The 19,489-nt window shown below is 41.1% G+C and overlaps 2 protein-coding genes across 3 annotated transcripts in view; one reads left to right on the top strand and one right to left on the bottom strand.

Moving 5' to 3' along the window:
- afap1l2 (actin filament associated protein 1-like 2) overlaps window positions 1–8,409 on the top strand; it is a 40,867-nt gene extending 32,458 nt beyond the window's left edge. For both annotated transcript variants that reach the window (XM_063483025.1, XM_063483024.1), the window contains exons 6-19: window positions 176–387; window positions 1,162–1,341; window positions 1,435–1,521; window positions 1,613–1,697; window positions 1,812–1,916; window positions 3,623–3,834; window positions 4,995–5,140; window positions 5,809–5,920; window positions 6,035–6,289; window positions 6,384–6,681; window positions 7,020–7,193; window positions 7,270–7,457; window positions 7,585–7,788; window positions 7,884–8,409. In XM_063483025.1, the coding sequence (XP_063339095.1) occupies window positions 176–387; window positions 1,162–1,341; window positions 1,435–1,521; window positions 1,613–1,697; window positions 1,812–1,916; window positions 3,623–3,834; window positions 4,995–5,140; window positions 5,809–5,920; window positions 6,035–6,289; window positions 6,384–6,681; window positions 7,020–7,193; window positions 7,270–7,457; window positions 7,585–7,788; window positions 7,884–7,910 (2,285 nt within the window). In that variant the 3' untranslated portion in view covers window positions 7,911–8,409. The remainder of the gene's footprint in view (window positions 1–175; window positions 388–1,161; window positions 1,342–1,434; window positions 1,522–1,612; window positions 1,698–1,811; window positions 1,917–3,622; window positions 3,835–4,994; window positions 5,141–5,808; window positions 5,921–6,034; window positions 6,290–6,383; window positions 6,682–7,019; window positions 7,194–7,269; window positions 7,458–7,584; window positions 7,789–7,883) is intronic.
- Window positions 8,410–9,096: 687 nt separating this feature from the next.
- vwa2 (von Willebrand factor A domain containing 2) lies at window positions 9,097–19,179 on the bottom strand. Its single transcript, XM_063482332.1, has 13 exons — window positions 19,065–19,179; window positions 17,209–17,283; window positions 15,538–15,671; window positions 15,348–15,457; window positions 12,974–13,171; window positions 12,743–12,876; window positions 12,448–12,577; window positions 11,365–11,420; window positions 11,153–11,260; window positions 10,478–11,059; window positions 9,784–10,335; window positions 9,460–9,582; window positions 9,097–9,227 (listed from the first exon to the last, which is right to left on the bottom strand). Exons 1-13 carry the CDS (start codon window positions 19,177–19,179, stop codon window positions 9,097–9,099), a joined length of 2,448 nt encoding a protein of 815 aa, XP_063338402.1.
- Window positions 19,180–19,489: the final 310 nt, after the last annotated feature.

The raw sequence follows: 19,489 nt of genomic DNA, 5'->3' as shown, positions 1-19,489 counted from the left end.
CTCCTCCGTTCAAGGAAGTCGCAAAGGGCCAAAAAACAGAGATTAACTTTATTTTTCATTCACTCTCATCGCACAGATTTTGCTTCTCCTAATCCTTGCTTTCGACACCCTGCCATTTTTCATCCCTTGTAGCCCATGCAGTGTCGTAATCTTTAGCTTTGCTTGCCCTTCCTAGATGATGGCGAGGCGGTAAGCAGCTCATACGAGTCCTACGATGAGGAGGAAGTGACCAGAGAGAAGTCGTCATCAGCTCAGCACCAGTGGCCATCAGCAGAGGCGTCTATTGAGCTGATGAAAGATGCTCGCATCTGCGCTTTCCTGTGGAGGAAGAAATGGCTTGGCCAGTGGGCCAAACAGCTTTGCGTTGTCAAAGACCATCATCTGCTGGTGGGTAAATGACTGTATTAACGCTGCAGTGAGGTTTTGTGTTATGATATTGCGTGTTATGATTGTGTTGTGATACATACAGGGAAAAAAATCTGAACCAAATTAGCCCATATATTGAAAATAATAGGGTGGTGTATAATCCCTGTAATATTTTGTATGCTAGAAAACCGGTGTGTAGGCTTTACTTTTTAACTGTTCAACTGACAGCTACCAGAGATTCTTAATAGCAAGCGCTGAACGAACAGCTGTCAAGAAATAGATCTGTGACAACACATTTGCAACTTCCTCTGAAACTGACTTGTTATATTTTTATATTTTTCTTGGTATTAAAAGACAAATGCAATGAATACCTGCCTGCTATGTTTGCCTAAGTGTTCCCCCGGTTGCTAATCTCGCATTCTAGAGGGTAATTACCAATGAACACTTTTTTAAACAGGCTATCTAAAGCATGGAGTTTGCACGAGCGGATGTTTTCACTTTCTTAAATTTTCTGCTGTAAAAATTTTATTCTAATATGATTCAAATCAATAAACACATACATAATTTTACCCAATTTCTACTTTGCTGTTAGATAGGTAGGTAATGGTTTATGGTTGAGAACACTGCCTAGTAACTAAACAAATCTGCTGATTATTCTAAACACTGATTGGTTGACAACATTTACTATTTAACTTTTAGCTTGTTTTGGTCAGTGTGCAGCTAAAATTAAAGGACAGTAATTCTTTTTTAACGACGCCCTTCACTAAGCTTGCATGTTGATTCTGCCTCTCTCAGTGCTATAAAAGCTCCAAGGAGCAGACACCTCTGCTGGATGTGAGTCTGCTGGGCTGCAGTGTTGTTTACAAAGAGAAGCAGTTAAAGAGGAAAGAGCACAAGCTGAAGATTATTCCAGTGGGTGGGGAGACCATTGTCCTGGGCTTGCAGAGCAAAGAACAGGCTGAGCAGTGGCTGAAGGTAACACGTTCACAGTAGCTTGCTTTCGAGATCATTGGATGGTTATTTATTTGTTCGCAATATCAAAATGAGAACATCTTGTTTTTGCTCCAGGTTATTCAAGAGATCAGCCCCAAGCCAGCTGATAGCTGTGACCCCCAACACACTGTGTCTGACTCCCCAAGGCTTATTTGTACTAAGGTACATTGATCTGTTGTGATTTGACATCATGTTTTTGATGAGACTTTTGATAAGATTTCAAAATGACTAAAATATAGCCGTGAACCCACAGGGAGAGCTGAGTGAGAGATACTCTGTGGCTTCAGAGAGCGGCAGCAGCACAGACAGCCATGCTGAAACGCCAGAAAGCAAAGATGGTAAGCTACTCTGTGGGGTATTAGCTTTTATCTGCTGTGCTCCACATGTTCAAGGAGAGGGTGTAAAAAGAAAAAATAGTCAATTTGTCGTCCTTCTCCTCCTCTTTTCCACAGTGAAGAAAAAATATGGCGCAGGTTTAATGTTCAGCAACCTGATGAACATCGGCAAGAAAAAACCCTCCGCACTCGAGAGCCCAGAGAAATGTGTCGACACCTCAGGTTCGCAAAAATCTACTTCAAAGGTCAAAGTTTGTTGCTTTTAATTGCAGGATGGCATTTGTACTGCCATGAGAGGTCTAATGAAGGTCTAAGGCAAGGGAGTCAAACATAAGACCCAGGGGCCAGAATCGGCCCAGCAAAGACTCCAGTCTGGCCAACTGGGTGCCTTTTTGAAAATGTGAAGAAGGGCATAAATTATTGGGCTTTTAAATGTATTTTCATAGCCATTTATGCTACATCAAAGTAATTAAGTAAGAAATTACAATTATAATTAAATAACAGAAATGTTCTTGTTTTTTCAAGGTTGACTATAAAAATGTAAAAAAGGTAAAAAGAACATTTTCTGTGAATTAACAGAAACTCTCTAATCCGTTTATTTTTAAAATTTACACTCAGAGTCATGCTGAACAGTTTCTTTCATTTACTCCAGCAGCAGTTCTTTATTATGTGGAAAAAAGTACGACCTATTGTTGAAATTACACTTCTTTTTTCTTTTATTTGGATATCTCAGTGATTAAAAGTGTAGTTAAATTTCTGCACACTGACAGAAAGGGGAGTTTCACTGGTCCAACCCACTTAGGATCAAAGTGAGTCATAAATGACTTGTAATATAAAATGAGCTTGACATCCCCGGTCGAAGGTAAATATATCGTAGTAGTAACATTTATTACCCTTTCAATAATTCCATTTATATCTCATGATAAATGTCAGATGAATACAACCACAACGACAAAGACATCACAGTTGGAGACATTACAGACACTTGTGATTGAATTGCATGACAGATTTTGCCCCTTGTAGTAATTTACACATTCGCCTAACAAGCAAAAGATCACCAGTTTTCCAGGAGGAGACACAAATCCCTTTGTGTTTGTGTCAGGAAGGACAGCTGATGTAAAAACTCAAAGTATAAAACATGTGGCGCTGCCCGCTGTGAATAAGCAAGTAGAGAAAAGTAGTTTTTAGTGTCTCTAAGTAACTTTATTACACTCCTCCTAAAAGCTACCTGTTGATGCGTCCACCTTCATTTTCTTGGTGTTTAACTAAAGAAAACTAGAATGACACCAACTCATCCACATATCCACAATATCCATAATATTTTCAAATTAACACTCACTGCATCATCAGATAAGTAAGTCCTACATTTGCTAGTACACCAAGTAAATAAAACTGGAGATATGACACTCCCCTGTGGGCTCCTGGTGGTAATAATAGCACCATGCACTCCAGCACCCTGTGATCAGTCAGTCAAAAAGGACTCAACCCACCTCATGATTGGGCTGGCAGAGCACCTGCATATCATTAAATGGGACAAAGAGCATCATCTCTGTTTCTCCCCTGTGTTATATACAAATTAAAGAAGATCCAGTTTGTTTTGAACCTCACTGTGAACATGGTCTAATGATGTTCTGTAAAAACTCCTCATTGTAATATATGTTAGTACTACTGAATTATAATTATTTAGTCCATAATGATATGCACCCTCTATGGCAGACTGTTGGTTTTCAGCAACAAACAAGATTATATGACAGCAATTTGTGAGGTTTATCACATTAAGCAAGCATATATTTCTTTCAGTCAAGTGGAATTACCTTAAAGCCACGCAGTGTAAGCTTCTGCGACTTCAGTATTTGTTTTCTTTGCACAGTATTACTTTCTAAGAGAAGTAAAAAAGGAAACTTCATATTTATGTTTTCTCCTTTCAGGCTACCTCAATGTACTGGTGAACAGTCAGTGGCGGACCTGCTGGTGTCTTATAAAGAATGGACAGCTGTGGTTTTACCAAGACAAGGGCAAGAACAAAGTAACCCAACCTGCTGTGTCTCTAGAGGGCTGCAATGTTTTGCCTGACCCCAGCCCAGAGCACCTATACTCCTTTCGGATTGACATGGATGGCACACAGATGGCAACTCTAGAGGTAGATTACCAGTTTATGTTCTCTACATTTAAATGTCTGTAGGGGGGTTAGATTGGTGAGAAAATGCTGGAGGCTTTGTTACCACGCAGAATAAATTGTTTGCACTGGGTGGAAACCCAACCACGCGGGTTTCAGTTAGTCAGGAGTGGAACAGTGGTGTGCTGCAAGCTCAAAGCGCTACTTAACCAAAGCTTATTGAAAATAGACCATGATATCGCATGTACACACAGCATGTTTCCTGTCTGCAGCTCATGCTTGCCTCAGATGAGAGCTTACTTTGGGCTTACTGCGTAGCTCTAAGCGGTGGGCTCAAATGTCTGGCGGGATTTAAATATGTGGAAAAAAGCAAATACTGAGTCAGCAAAATGAGAAAAGATGCACAGCTGCTTCTTGGAACCCTCAACACAAACATGTCCTCATCTGAAACTCACTTTCTGCTGACATCAGACAGCGTATGTAATATATGTGCACACACAAGGGTGGTCTGGGAGCTTGAGTGGGTGTGGGTGCATGTGTACATATGCGAGTGTGCGTCTTTGTGTAAAGGGTGTGGATGTACTGGGCTTTTGGGGGACTAATGCTACACCCTTTTTCATTAAGCTTCCAGTACCACCCAGCTGCAGTGCGTGTTTGGTCATAGGCAATGGAATTCAGTGTTTAGTCTTCAGGGATGTGTTCTATTTTTTTCCTTCTTGTTATAAGGTTAACATTAAAACTATTTTAATTCAAATAAATATGTGACATTAAACCATTATGTAATATGTGTAATAGTTAACCTTCTAATTAGACAAGCTGTTTGAATCTCCCAAAATAATAAAAGGCAGTAAACACATCGTGTCATATCAGGTTGTTTTACGTGCCTCAGTCTCAATTTTACTTATTTAATAGAGAATTCTTAAGAAGCAGTTTGATCCAAAATACTAAATCCAAGAAACAGCTCTTTCCTCTTATATTTTTCTAGTTAAGTCTAACAGCTCAGCTTGTACGGTTCATTTCTCTAAGTTTAGTTCAGAGAACCGCTGCTTGGAAATGGTGCTGTAGCAATCATTTCATTAATTAAAAATGGCATCCAAATTAAACTCTGAGAATTTAAAAACATGATGTTGCAAGTGCATGGTTTGCAGTGAATGCTTGTCCTTTTCTTTTCCATCCCCTCCCAGGCTAAGACATCAGCAGATATGGGTCACTGGCTGGGACTCTTGCTGTCACAGACGGGAAGCAAAACAGATCCAGAGGAGCTGACATACGACTATGTCAATGCTGAGAGGATCTCCACTATTGTCAATGCTGCGAGGACTTCCTTATAGTAAGTTATTCGCTTTTGTTCGCCTCAATATGCAGATTTCCAGCTCCATATCTTATTCTTGGACTTTAGTAGAGCGGTTCTGCGTCATTCACAGTTTGAAATAATCCTCATTTATCACGCATTGATCTTTGGTCCAACTTTGCTTTAAATGGACCGGTGCTTAAACGCCGCATTTCTAGTCTATTTGAGCACTCAAAGCACTTTCTTACTACAAGAGTCATTCACCCATTCACACATATGTGCTTTATTCTATGCCAAATCACCTTTAATCTAACATTTTCACACACTCACACTTCAATGGATGCATCAAGGGAAACTTATATTCCCCGAGGACGACATGCAGAATAGAGGAGCCAGAGGTCAAACCACCAACCTTATGATTGGTAGACGGATTGCTCTATCTTTCAAGCTACAGCCACTGCTTTAAAACTGTCTTTCTTCTGATTGGTCAGTCCTCACAAACAAAACATTTGAACTGCAGCTGCTGTGTTCACAGCCAGAACAGTGCCTCAGATGACCAAAATAATAACATCCCCTCTCTTTGACATCATCCAGATACAAGAGTATATAAAGCTGTCTAAACGCCGTTGTTTTAAGCAGTCTGAAGTCTGAGCTTTTGGAGAGGACTACCGCTGCACAAGGTTATTTGTTATTGTGTGTCTCTCTAGCTTGATGCAGAGGAGGTATTCAGAGCCAAACACCTACATAGACACCCTACCTTCTATTTCTCACAACTCTGATGATCTGTACGATGATGTGGCCTCTATAGCTGACCCAGAGGTATGCTGTCACGAAACCCGATGCAATGTTTTGAGATTTTAACTTTCAGTTTAATATTGACTCAGTCATCTGGCCACAAGCCATTTCCTAATTTCCTCCTCTCGTGTCATACAGGATGCTGAGGAGAATAGCCAGACGAACTGCGAGGGCAACAATCTCCAGAAAGATAATGAAACATGCTCACAAGACAATGCCAAGGGCCCACAGGGTACAGAACAAGACTCTGAAAACAGGATTTACCTAGACCTTGTCCCTGTGCGCTCTTTCCTTCATACATCCTCTGGAGGAAAACTTTCCCCTAAAGAAGCTTCGAGACATTCCCTAATACCAGCAGATGACCAGAAGGACTCCTCTCCTCAAGTTAAAGAGGTAGGAAATTAGAGTTTATTGACAACCTCAAACCTTTCTCTAGAAAATATTTTTTACTTTCTACATTAATAATTTGCGCATCATTTGGTTGCAGGGGACGTCGACTAACAATACTGAGCCAGATTCAATGCCCGCATTAAATGGGACAAACTTACCCTCTGCTACCAGCAAACCAGAACAAGAACGAGCCCAGATTCCCACTCCATCACAGCCACAAACTCAACCAGTCAAGACCTCAACCCAGAGCCAAGAGACCACTAAGAAGACCAGCCTGGGAATCACACAGGCCTTCAATTCCTTTGGTGGACAAATCCACAAGGGTCCAACATCTCACACTGCTGCTGTGCGTCCTCACAGCCCACAACCTGCAAGGCCCAAGGCACATACTATAGGTCAGGACAAATGGGGCAATGGGTTTGCTGAGTTCTGTATATATAAAAAAGATATAGCAAGCATGCTCTTCATTTTAATATCACCACACTCACCTTTTTACAGATATATTCAACAACTTTTCATCATGAAGCAGATATGTTAGAAGTACAAGTGAAGCTCTTATTACTTTCCTTGACACCTGCTTCCTATTCTGTACTATTACATAACCATGGCTCCCTCTAGTGACAGCCTGCATCTTCTACAGTTAAAAGCACAGCTTAAGATCTGGGCAAGTTTGGGGTTTTTTACGGTTATTAAATCTCTATGTCCTCTAAAATTATAAATGCTCAATTACCAGGATGCCCCGGTGCAGTTGAGATAAAGCTGGGCAAGAACCGCACAGAGGCAGACATGCGGCGTTACATCGACGAGCGTGATCGCCTGGAGAAAGAGAGGGAGGAGGTGAAAATCAGTCTGGCAAACCTCAAGAAAGAGAAGAGGGAAATCAAAGAGGAGCTCAGCACCTGCCAAGGTACACCTGCAGTGTCCGTATGACTCAAAGATTTGCACTGATCACATGGGGACTGACAGCAGTTTGTTGTCCTCAGATCCCAAGCAGCAGGCCTCATTGGAAGCCCGTCTGAAGCAGAAGGAGGAGGCGTGCCGAGAGGCAGAGCAGCACAGGGTGGAGGTGGAGCTACAGTTGGTAGAAGTGAAGGAAAGTCTGAAGAAAGTGGAGTCAGGGCCCTTCACGCTGGGAACCACACTGGACAGCAGCCTCCAGGACACGCCGATGGTTAGTGTGCTGGCTGGCTTTCTATACACCTCAGAATCCATCTGCTAAATGGTTTCTGTGTTTTTCAAATCAGTGCATGATGCTTGAAATGTGAACCTTAACCATCTCGCTGCTATTTTACCCTCAGCCTAAAGCATCAACGATAGGCTCTCCCCATGTATCATCATCATCGTCGTCGTCACCATCGTTATTGTCACCATCATCTTCTTCCCAACCCTCCAGCAGCAACGTTAACGCAGATTCAGTTTCCCCGGTCAATTCTGCGTCTGCTCTTAAAGGCAGACCCACCTCCATGATGACCACAAAAGGCAACGTCCTACAGAAAGCTAAGGTGAGATTCTTATTTACACAGAAAGCATCAATGTCAATATCTTATCTTGAAAGACATATTATAATTGGTAGGTCTATTTCTTTTTATATTCATAGGAATGGGAAAAGAAATCAACAACCTAAGAGGAAATCTTCATTGACCTCTGAAATTCAGAAGTTTATGTTGGTCTAGTTGCCCGTCACCACATTCTGACCCACCGAATGAGCAGACATTTTAATCAAGAACCTCCCTTCCCTTGGCCCTTCAACCAAACCATCACTTTGTCAAGACTATGATGAGCCACAGAGGCACACTTCGTGTACTTGGATACCACTGGATTTAATCTTAAATTCAATGACTTTTAAAGTTTGTTTCTATTTGCAAAGGGAGGAAAGTGATGAAGTAGCATTTTGGCCAGTGTAAGAAATGCATTAATGCTACGTTTAAACTTTGAAACATTGAAATTAAAAACCACTGAAGTACGAGACAGAGGCCCCCTTACTAAATCAGCCACTCTGTACACAGATTGTAGCTTGGTTCATATATGCTGGTAGCCAAGATGTAAATATAGTTACACCATTATTCAGCCTTTGGGCTTGTATTGCTAGCTAAAAATGCACTTTTTATTCAAATAAAAATATACTGACAAAAATATGGGTTGATTTTTTTTTTTATATATATATAAAAATGTCTCATTTTGCTATAACATGAATCAAATCTTTACTTCTGTAAGGGAAAACATTTTTGTTTCCTTCCTTTAGTTTCAGATACCTTCCCATCAATTCATTCAAAATGTACCTGCCATCTTGTCTTGAAATCCTCAATTATTTCACCCCTCACTGGAATATAACTACCTTTTGTATATTTAAATTTTACAATATGAATGTACTTTTTTCTTCCAAATGAACCTCGACCAGCTTATTGGATTTGCGTGTAAAAATATGGAGCGTAATTTTAAAAATGGAAACGGAGGGAGTGGCAGGACCTTCTTTTTGGTTATGTAAAGAAATAAAGTTGTGACTATTATGCATTAAAAATATTAGAATCCTGACACTGATTAATAATATAAAAGTTTATATCCTTTAAATACAAGAGAACCGTGTTGAGACTTTTGCACAACAGTGACAACAATAATAACATACAAATGGATACAACAGTACAGATGCATATAAAACACTTGCTGACACTGTGTGCAACTGTAAACACTGAAGCAAAAAAAACAAAGCAACATTAGATTTCCCTTTGCTCCATTGTCTACCTGCAAGCATCCTCGGTTCTTAAGTGTTCATATGTTCAGTGTATACTTTGTGTTTATAAGTGCAGGGCATGTCAGGGAGTATGTCTTCGACGGTGTAGTTTGTAGCGATGCAGAAGCTCCTGGTGGTTCTTCCTCTGCCTGCTCTTCCTCCTCAGACCAGCAGGTCTTGGAAGATCCCCTCTGGATGAAGACCTGCTGCTTCCTACAAACAAACCACACAACAAGTCATGACTTGTAACCAATTCTGTCCATTTACATTTACTGTTTAATTTATGAGCTTTAATTATGGGATCAAATGCTATATCAGGATATCTATATCTAAATCAGTTTGTCTTTGTTTTTGCACTTATGTTTTGCAGAAGGGACACTGACGAAGCTATGAAAAGTATAAATTAAGGATATAAGGAAAGAAAACTTTCATGAATGTCACTGACTTCTTTCACAGTGCGGCCCCTCATAGCCTTGGCACTGACAGCGAAAGCTCCCTTCTGACAAGATGCAGACCCCATTATTCATACATGGGTTAGGCTTGCACAGGTTTACAGGTTTCTTCACCTCTGAAAGGAAGGAATCAGCACAAAGCAGCCAATTATTTTTCATGTTAAGTTTAAAATAAACTATCTTACATCTCTGAAAAGGCTAAGTAAAGGAAAAAGAAGAAAAACTGTGTTTGCAGATCAGTTTCACAACAGTTCCTTATCAACAGAAAAAAAGAGTTTAGGATGTTTGGTAAAAGACAAGTTCCCCTGCATCATTACCTGAACACAGCATCTGCACCAGTACATCCTCAAAGTACTTGAGATCCTCATAAGACGGCACTGAGATCATGTGCTCCTCTGCACCAGCAATCTGCATCAGCCTCTCCCTCTGGACATCTCCAATACCAACCACAAGCACTGAGACTCCATTGTCTCTTATCTTTTGAGCTGGTACGACAGCATCATCCCCACCGGTGCCGTCCGTCACCACTACTACAGCCTTGTTCACTCCGGGTCGTGCGCCATTAGCTATGGTGAGAACATTAGAGTGGATGTGCAGCAACGCCCCACCCGTCGAAGCCACTCCACCCACGTACTTGGCGTCACCTACAGCCTGAATGATGGAAGAACCAGTCTCATACGTGTCCAGCTTGAAAACAGTGGTGGCTCTCCTACTGTACGCCACAAGGGCCACTTGAGCCACGTCACGGTTGATGTCGAACTGGACGGTGATGCTGCGCACAAAGTCCTGCAGGGTGGCAAAGTTATCACGGCCCACACCACCTGAAGCATCCAGGGCAAACACCAGATCTACAGCTTGACCCAGACAACCTGGAAAAGAAAACAAAACAAAAAAAAAAAAAGAATATGGATAGCTAATTTGATTTGTTTGTGTGCAACCCTTTCAGTAGTATCTGACCTAATGGTGGCATTAATGTTCCAACATATTCAGCACATCTATCAGATTAAGTACCTTGCGTATCCACGCTGCAGATCTTGGCCCTCAGCTCAGGGATCTTGGAAGCGAGCCTATCAGGTGATGAGTAGGTGAGGGTCCTCTGTGGATTTCCTGTGATGTTATTCAGCTGCTCCTTTAAGCTGTCAGGTCCCACTCCTATCAGGAAGATCTCTCTGTCTCGTGCATATTTAGATGGCTCAACCACCTCGTCTGTGGCAGGAGTGGCGGTGAGCAGCACCACCACACGGGGAAGGTCGTCCGCGACATCGGCAAAGACCGGCGTGCTCATAAAGCCATGGCGGGTAACATAGCGGAGGGCTTGCCCCGTGTTTGTTTCACCACCAATTAGCTGAAGTGAGTACACAGCCTTAAGAAGACTCCCCAGGTCTCCTTTGAACTTGCCAACCTGGGCCTCGACTCGTGGTTCCCCGCCAAACACCGCCAGGCCGACCTTGCTGGGGCTGCTAGAGCCAATCACAGTCTGCAGGAAGCGCTTTAAGAAGGACTTGAGGCGGAGAAAGCCTTCCAAGGTGAGTGTGGCAGAGCCCTCCAGCAGGAAGAGCAGGTCTACAGAGCAGTCCAGCGATAATGCAGGAGCTAAGAAGGAATGGATGGTTTGGTTAGTTTGCTCTCTACGTGTAAGATCAGACATAGCCTTAGCATGTAGTCAGCAGCTTTGAGTGTACTGACCACAGTGTGGGTCTCCTCCGTAGCCAGGAGGACACACGCAGTGGTAGCCCTCTGAACCTTCTGATACACACGTTCCACCATTCAGGCATGGCTGAGAATCACAGGGATCTACAGCGGAGAGAGAGATGAAGAACGTGAGCTGCAGATACAGCATCTCAGAGAAGTAAAAAGCAGAAGCAGGAGGGATAAAACAGGCAGGGCGACGTTGTTACCCGGACAAATTGTTCTATGGCAGACTGTCTGGTGTCTCGTATAAACCTTGTTGTACCTGTAAAACACAAAATTCAAAAGATTTTGTTAGCATTTAAAACAGTTGCTTCTAGATAGTGTGATGTGTGTGTGAAGTTTCTGACTCCCATAAGCCATTCTCTGATTTTCCCTATTAGGTAACAGAAACACATTCCCTGAGCACCACCCATCAATTGATAAACTAATTAATATAATAAGTGGCCAGAGGCATTTTAGATCTCAGTTGGATCTGCCAGTCATGCAAATTGCTAGCACTCATCCAGACAGTTTCAGGTACTAGAAACAGCACACACCTTACTTCTTTTCTGTGCTTTTCCCCCCAAAAAAATAGTTTTACCTTGAGTGTAATGGTCTACTTCCACTTGCCTCGGGCCATTTTGCTGTGGTAAAGTTGCAATGTTGTGTGAAATTAATTTTGTCAAAGGCCATTTTAATTTTGCCTGGGAAGGTCTGAAAGAATTACACTGCTGTAGCTTGTTTTTTATTAACACCCTCACACTGACACAGCACATTAACACATGGGAGTTACCCTGTTCCACTGCTGTCTTGTGGCTCATTGAGCAATAAGGGGGGGAAAAACACTGTTACACACTTAGATCCAATGCAACGTCCAAAACAGATCATATTAGGAAACTATACAGTGCTGTGCAAAAGTCCTGAGCCACCTCACGATTGTGTTGTCTCTACACAGACAACTTAGCAGGTTAAAGAATTGTTAAAGAATTTGAGAAATCTGGATAAATAGGACAAAAGAAGTAGCGACACATCTAAAAAAAAATAAAGCAAATGAGCCGTTACTCAAAGTCACATCGTTAAGAAATAGGAAAAGAAAACTGAGCAAAGACATGACACATGACATGAACCTTTCTTGCCTATAAGAGTTCAAGGCTGTGTTTTTGTGTTTTTCCATTTATGCACATGTTAAAATAAACCACTGCACCAACATTCCTAGCAAAGTATAAAGAAATGAGAAGAAGTTCAAGACTTTTGCACAGTACTGTATACTGCAGCTACAACATTTGAAAGTAAAACCTTTAAACACTTGCCTGTAGTAGGGACAGAGAGATGTGTATGGGGAATAGCCTTTGGAACCTTTCCAACACATGTAGTTCCCCTGCAGCTCTTTAACTGTCTCCAATGTCTTCCTCTCACAGGAAAATGTCTCCATCTGACAGCCTGGAGAACAGGGTTGAGACAGGGGTTAGGAGGAGACTGGACACTGAGCAATGAGGGACTAGAAAAAAGGGGGTAGTGCAGCACAAAACAAGGATGTTAGAGAAAGGGATTCCCATTTATTTCTTTAAAAAACAAGCACGAATAGTTGTCAGTGGAAAGTCCAACCTGCGGGTGTGGCGTTGCAGAAAGAGAACGTGCTCAGTGTCGTGTACAGGCCATTGACACCATCATGGAAATGCTCGGCAAGGAAAACATGGCTCTCTGTTGGCTCACTGGCTAAAGCGTGAAGCTCCTCCCATCTGAAAACATATAGAGATGGCTTAGTATATAAAGAAATGTACACATACTTTAATGAATTATTATAGGGAAAGTTTATTGTGGAGCTGTCAAACATACTTGGGGTAGCGCAAGCCCACAGCAAACACAACCACGCCTGTGTCTTTGAGCTGAGCAGCTGCCAGCACAGAGTTGCCCTGAGATCTCCCATCTGACATCAGGATGACGATGCGAGGCACACTGGAAGAGTTACGGCCGCCTGGGAAACCCTTCCTGAGGATGTACTTCAGAGCCAGGCCTGTCTGGGTGCTGCCTCCCCTGTGGGTACAGAATTCGGAAAAGCGAAATAGCAGGATTTCTGTGTTTTTGTTTGAAAAATACTGAGGAGTTAGAGCACATGTACTGTACTACAGCAGATGTCAGCAAGGTCAATAAACTGCTGCATATCACAGCCAAAGTAAACTAAAGATTACATTTGGATGGATTTCTCTTTAAGTTCTTGGACTCTAAATGTATGTTGGCTACGTTTCATCACCCCAGGCCTCATGACACACATTTAAATCATTTTCGGTTTTGTTTTTGTTTAACATAAATGTCCATCCTTTCATTTTCAAAGTGTAGACACTGAGAAAAAGATCCTTTCCAGGTGATAGACGACAGATGTGGTGAAACAAACGCTACAAGTGGCTTACTCGCCAATCTTACCTCCTTAGAACAGATCTGTGTGAAAATATACTCCACAAATATCTTCAAAATATTGAAACTTAGGAAACTTGCACTTCTTTGAACTGCAATAACCTCAAACAACAATAACACATCTCCAGTTAAAGCTGCTTTCAGTTGCTCCCTTGTCATTAAGCGTCACCAGCTAGGTCTGCACATTTGATTTGGCAGCATTTTATGCCAGATGCCCTTTCTGGTGAAACACCACAGAGATTTGTGTCGCCTGCTGAATTTGAACCGCAACCTTTTGCTTGCCAAATGAATGTGTTAAGCACTTAACTACATGACTTTTACTGGTATTAATCAGAGGTTAAAGTGGGCTGGAGCAATTAGTTTCAAAGCAAAGCACTGCTCAGCCACTGAAACGTTTTTGACTGAAATTTTAATTTTAATTTTAGATGTAATGTCCTAATTCAGAGTTTCTGAGAGATTGAATCTATTATGATGATTAGCTGAACTGGCCGAATGGAATATAACAATTTCATGTCATTAAAGGTTGCATGAAAATACGGTCAATTTATTGCAGTTTTCAGAACTAGAATAAAGTTTACAATGATGTGCTATATTGGAGTGATCAGTTTACTGTAATTAGGTTACATCAAAGGTAACAGATAATACTTTTTTGCTACTTTAATCACTGGTAATAATGATAATAATGCAATAAATCCAATAAAAATGCATAAACACTAAAATACCTAATGTTACCTTAAGTTAAACTTCCCTTCTGGAGTTCTCTAACATTTCAAAAGTTGCTATAACATTTCTACTGATGTTGAGTCTGTCGCTACATTAATTAAATTTGTGGTAATGTGACTGGTTATAGGTTTCAATTCTATGTACCCACTTCAAACCAGCTGGTGGGTCAAAATGTTGCTTCCACATTGTGAACAACACACACACACACACACACACACACACACACATCTGGTCAAATTACCATCCTCTTCCTCGGTTTATGCACTTATCCAATATCCAGTGACCACCTGTGAAGGGCCTCTAATCTGAAATTAATTTGTTTTCCTTTTCAGGGAGCATTTGGTGCTACTTAGCCACATGTGTGGATGTGTACGTGTTTTGCTGTCAGCATAGTTTAAGGGATTTGTAAAATATAAGATGAGGACAAGAAAATGTTGCCAGTCTGGATATGTTCGACCTAATTCTATCACCTTTTTTGTTCATTTACTCTTGGATTTTTTTTCTTAAACATGACAGTCTGGTTTTAAAAACATAAAAAAAAGCCATGCCTCCAACAAGGACATACCATTTTGTTAGCACTAGGTCTTTTTTTTCAGCTGTCAAAATAGATGAACTACTGAATCTTCGGTGGCAAATATAACACACACATACAGTTTTGTAATCTCAGTCTGCACCAACAGCATCTTGCACTTCCAGGCCGGTTGATAACAATGGAAAAGCTAGAAGAAAAAATAAAGAGGACGCCTGCCAATGTAGGCTCTCTGTTTTCCAAATCAAAGAAAGCTGTGAGCCACAAATGTTTTGACTCCATCCTTAGAAGTGCTGCTTGCTAATTAAAATCTTAAAATAATGTTGCCTGCGTCTCCAGTGAGCGCAGATGATTTAAAACAGTTAATTTCATAATGGATTGTCAAAGAGAACCTGTTTAGACACATTTTCCACATTTCTTTAAAGCTTTCATTTATGTCCCGGATCCTTCGTAGTTATAACTCATTAATATACAAAACCAACCTTAAGTTAAAGGCTTGAGTTCACATATTGAACTACTCGTGCTCAGATGGCAGCAGAGACACACCTGTAAGAAATGCTCTTTATCTGCTTCTTCAGCTCCTGCTTGGTGGAGTATGAGTCCAGGGTAAACTCAAGCCGAGGAGTTGAGCCAAACTGAATTAAACCAACTCGCACCTGCACAGGGAGAAATTACAAGAGCACTGACTGACAGGATGCGAAGACAGCGAGAGACAGAGACAGAGATCAACGCAAACCTTATCTGGTCCGATGTCTAGTGCTTGACAGAGTTTGATCGCATAGTGTTTGGACCTCTCGAAGCTGCCTTTCCCGACGCTGTAGGAACCATCCATGAGGAAGAGAATATCCATGGCTGCTGAGCACTGCATCACTTCCCATTAAAGCAAACACACACAGAATAATTCACACAGAGGGTACAGACAAAGATGGGTCAATAGGTCCAAACTCATTCACTAGCTTCCCCACATTCCTGTATTATATTGGTTTTCCTGGCTGGGTATCAAATGGACCGTTGCAGACAAAAATAGTATCTAGACATAATAAGAGAAAACAAACTCTGCATGCCAAAGCTCATTTTATTTTCTTATATTTTCCCTTTCACACATTAAACTACTACCAAGTAAAAAGCTTTCTCTCTCTTTTATACACGTTTGTACTTGCTGGGTGCATAAGCTGTCATGTGAGTATTCAGCTGATTATAAAAAGAGTCATTAGGGGCACATTACACATGCAGCATGTGCCATCTGTCTGTCATTTGAGTCATCTGCTTATAGAAAAGTCACATACACCACTGACACAGACCACCAACTTCTAAGTATTTCTGTCTCACAATTTGTTATCCATTTCTGATTTAGGATCTCTGGCTCATTTACTGTGTGCCGCTCAGCTGACTTACATCCAATTACAGGCATGCAGGTTGACAGCATGGCCAAGCAAGTCACAACAATTCCTAGCACCTACACTCATGTGAAAAAGAACATTTTTAAGCTCACCCAGTGATTCAGTAGATTGTAAAACTACCTTTAGCAGCAGTAACTTGAAGTAATTTTTTTTGTAAGACTTTATCCGTCTTTGACGTCATTGTGGAAGTATTTTGGCTCATTGTTGTTCATAGTGTTGCTCCGGTTCATTAAAATTTGCTTATTTGCTTATTCACAGCTTGAGGGTTTGTCTGGGCCACTTAAGTGTCTTGATTCTCTTGTTTTTAGCCATTTTGTTGTAGATTCTGCTGTTCTATTGATCTTTATCTTGCTGCATGACCCAATTTGGACCAAGCATTACCTGCTGGACAGATGGCCTCACATTTGACTGAATACTTTAAGCCATTGACGCATGGTTGAGTCAATGACTACAAGGTACCCTGGTCTTATGGCTGCAAAGCAATCCTAAATCATCACCCTGAATTTGACATGTGGCAAGAGATGTTTGTGCATTGTGCATTATGACCAAACATCTCCACTTTGGGCTCATCTGTCTAGATGCAAACCTAAGCTGTGCTGTCATGTTCTTATTAGTGACAGGCACCTTTTATCTAGCAACCCTTCCAAAAAAAACATACTTGTTGTGTCTTTTTGTAATTGTGATATCATGAACTTTAACATTTAACATGCTAACTGAGGCCTGTAGAATGTGAGATCTAGTTCTCTGGTTTTATACAGTTTCTAAGAGGATTGTGCAGTCAGATCTTAGGTTGAATTTGCTGGGCATCAACTTTGTGGCATTGTGTTAACACACACCTGAATGCTCCAAACCACAGAACTGCCAAAACTGCTGCTTTTACAGAGGTGATTGCTGATGATCAAAAAGTCAAGTCCCTGGCTGCTACTTACCTATGGAAGCAGTGAGGGTGCGCTTCGTTTTCACATGACTGTACATTTTATGTGTTAACCATTTTGTAAGGTACTCACTTTCTCCTGCAGAGTTGATTTTCACAATGTTCTCATGGCTGGTTTGAATCTCCTGCACAGAGGTGCCCTGCTGAACTAGCAGGCACCAACAACACAGAGAGCAGTCAGATATTAATTCAGTCTTTATTTATTCACCTACAGTCACAGTAAATTTACATATTAAGCACTAACCTCTGAGAGAGAGGCCAAAATAACTTGGAATAAATTAGAAATAGGTGAAACGTGGCTTATTACACATTTAACTGATTTTCTAAATGTGTCTAGACTACTGTAATCTAAAAGAACATATTCAAGCTTAAAACATTTAGGGTCCGGATCTCCACAAGGTTTCAAATACTTATAAATCTGAGGGTTTGCGAAATCCTCACCAGCTCCCATTAATAGTCACAATTTTTCATCAGTTTCAGATTCACAAAATACTTCATATAAAAAACCATGCTCTGACCTGTAGACCATTACTCTTCACGTTAACTTTATTTATTATCATTGTTCAGACATCCTATAGCGTCGTGAGAAAAGTAAAATAACCAATAAATTGGATGCTTTCCCTAAAGCCAATATAGACTCCCACATGACCCCTATTCTAATGGATAATTGAGTATTTCAAGCTAATGTGAGCAGACAAGTGAAGAAAACCATTCTTTCGCTCCATTCAGTCAAAGGACGCTCTTCTATTCAGGCACACGTACGGCTCAGAGGAGAGCAAGGACATGTTTTCGTGTGAACATGGCTTTTTGTCCGACAGAGGCATTTGTTCGGCACAGAGAAGGGAGCACTTGAGTGATTTTACAAACGTGCGCTGCCACGCTGAACAGATTCCACACTCTGAATACCACAGTGCTTCTTTTCAGTCAGAAAGAAAGTGTCAGTTCGTCCTCCTGTAATGCTTCAGGCTGTCCGTGTCATGCTGATTTAGTGCCTGCACATCAGCTAAAACAGGTGATAAAAAGTCAAAAGAGCCAAACGATAAAGCGCAACCGAAAACATCAAAGAAAGGTTGCATGTACAAAAGTTTGATGGGATTATTTAGTGCCGACATTGGCTTTGTCCTCATATTTTGCACTCATATTTCTGTCACTGATGTTGTCCGCTGAGAGGCAAGGAGAAAAATACTGGCTGACAATGATTTTTTTTTTCTTTTAAACATGATTTTTGGGGCCTTTTTGCCTTTGGCAAAAGAAAGAATAGACAGGAGGATAGTAATTAACTAATTGGAAGGTTGGTGGTTTGATTCCTTGCTTCTCCACTCTGCATTACAAAAGTATCCTTGGGCAAGACACTGAACTCCGAGTTACTTTCCGATATATACATGTGTGTAAATGTTGGACAGAAAGAACTTGCATGAATACGGCATGTTGTATAAAGCACTTTGAATGCTCAAGAAGGGCATGAACTACTTTGTAGAGAATACTGTTCTTCCAGAGGAAAGAAGGGAACCAGCTTAAGTCAGGGTGTCAAGACTTTCGCAAACTCACCGCTAACCTTGAGTGCTTTTTATTATTTTTGACAACCTTTGTTTAAATTTGATTTCCGCTAGCCAACCACGGATGATTAATGTTGAAATGCAACATGCATTTAGCAAAAGACATGTCAATGGTTGTAAAAACAAAAATAAAGGGAAAGTATGCAACATATAAATAATAAAACAAATTCAATTTTTTATTGTTAAATTTTGAGCACAACTAAAACTCTGAAGTGGCAATAATATCATTTTTTAAAGCTCATGACTTTATTTCTTCTGAGAGAATTTTTTTTTTCTTCAACCATTCATTCACAGGAGTAAAGGCCTTCATCGGGTCATGAAACATTAAGCACAACACTAATAATTAAAGAAACCTACCACCTGCAAACCAGACCTCTGCTCTCCGACCTCTTCACAATCCTGACCCTTTCAGCTTCCTCGAATTCCAACAACGCCGCAGCCCCAAAGCACTCCTGACAGTGGACGTTTAGGTTCTTGGCAAGCAGCATTTTCACGGTCAGTGTGGGGCCCACAGTGCTCTGAACAAAACATCTATCTGTTCAGCCAAGCGACTCTAGCAGAATGACTGTATCTTTAATGTGTGTGAAAGAAGATTTAGCAGAAAAATCAGGAACAAGATAATAAATGTAAACCCTGCAGCTGAAGGGTTGATGTCAATTGGCATCAGTCCCACTACAGTCTGGGAGATGAACACAATATCTCCCTGAAATCAGAAAAATAACTAGGATTAGCCTGCCCCTATCTGTGGAATTCAATTTGACAGGCTGGATTACATGGATATCTTGCACTGAAACATGT

The sequence above is a fragment of the Pelmatolapia mariae genome, linkage group LG8 (assembly GCF_036321145.2).
Source record: "Pelmatolapia mariae isolate MD_Pm_ZW linkage group LG8, Pm_UMD_F_2, whole genome shotgun sequence".
NCBI classification, from domain to species: Eukaryota; Metazoa; Chordata; class Actinopteri; order Cichliformes; family Cichlidae; genus Pelmatolapia; species Pelmatolapia mariae.
This window is presented reverse-complemented; position numbering and strand designations above follow the sequence as displayed.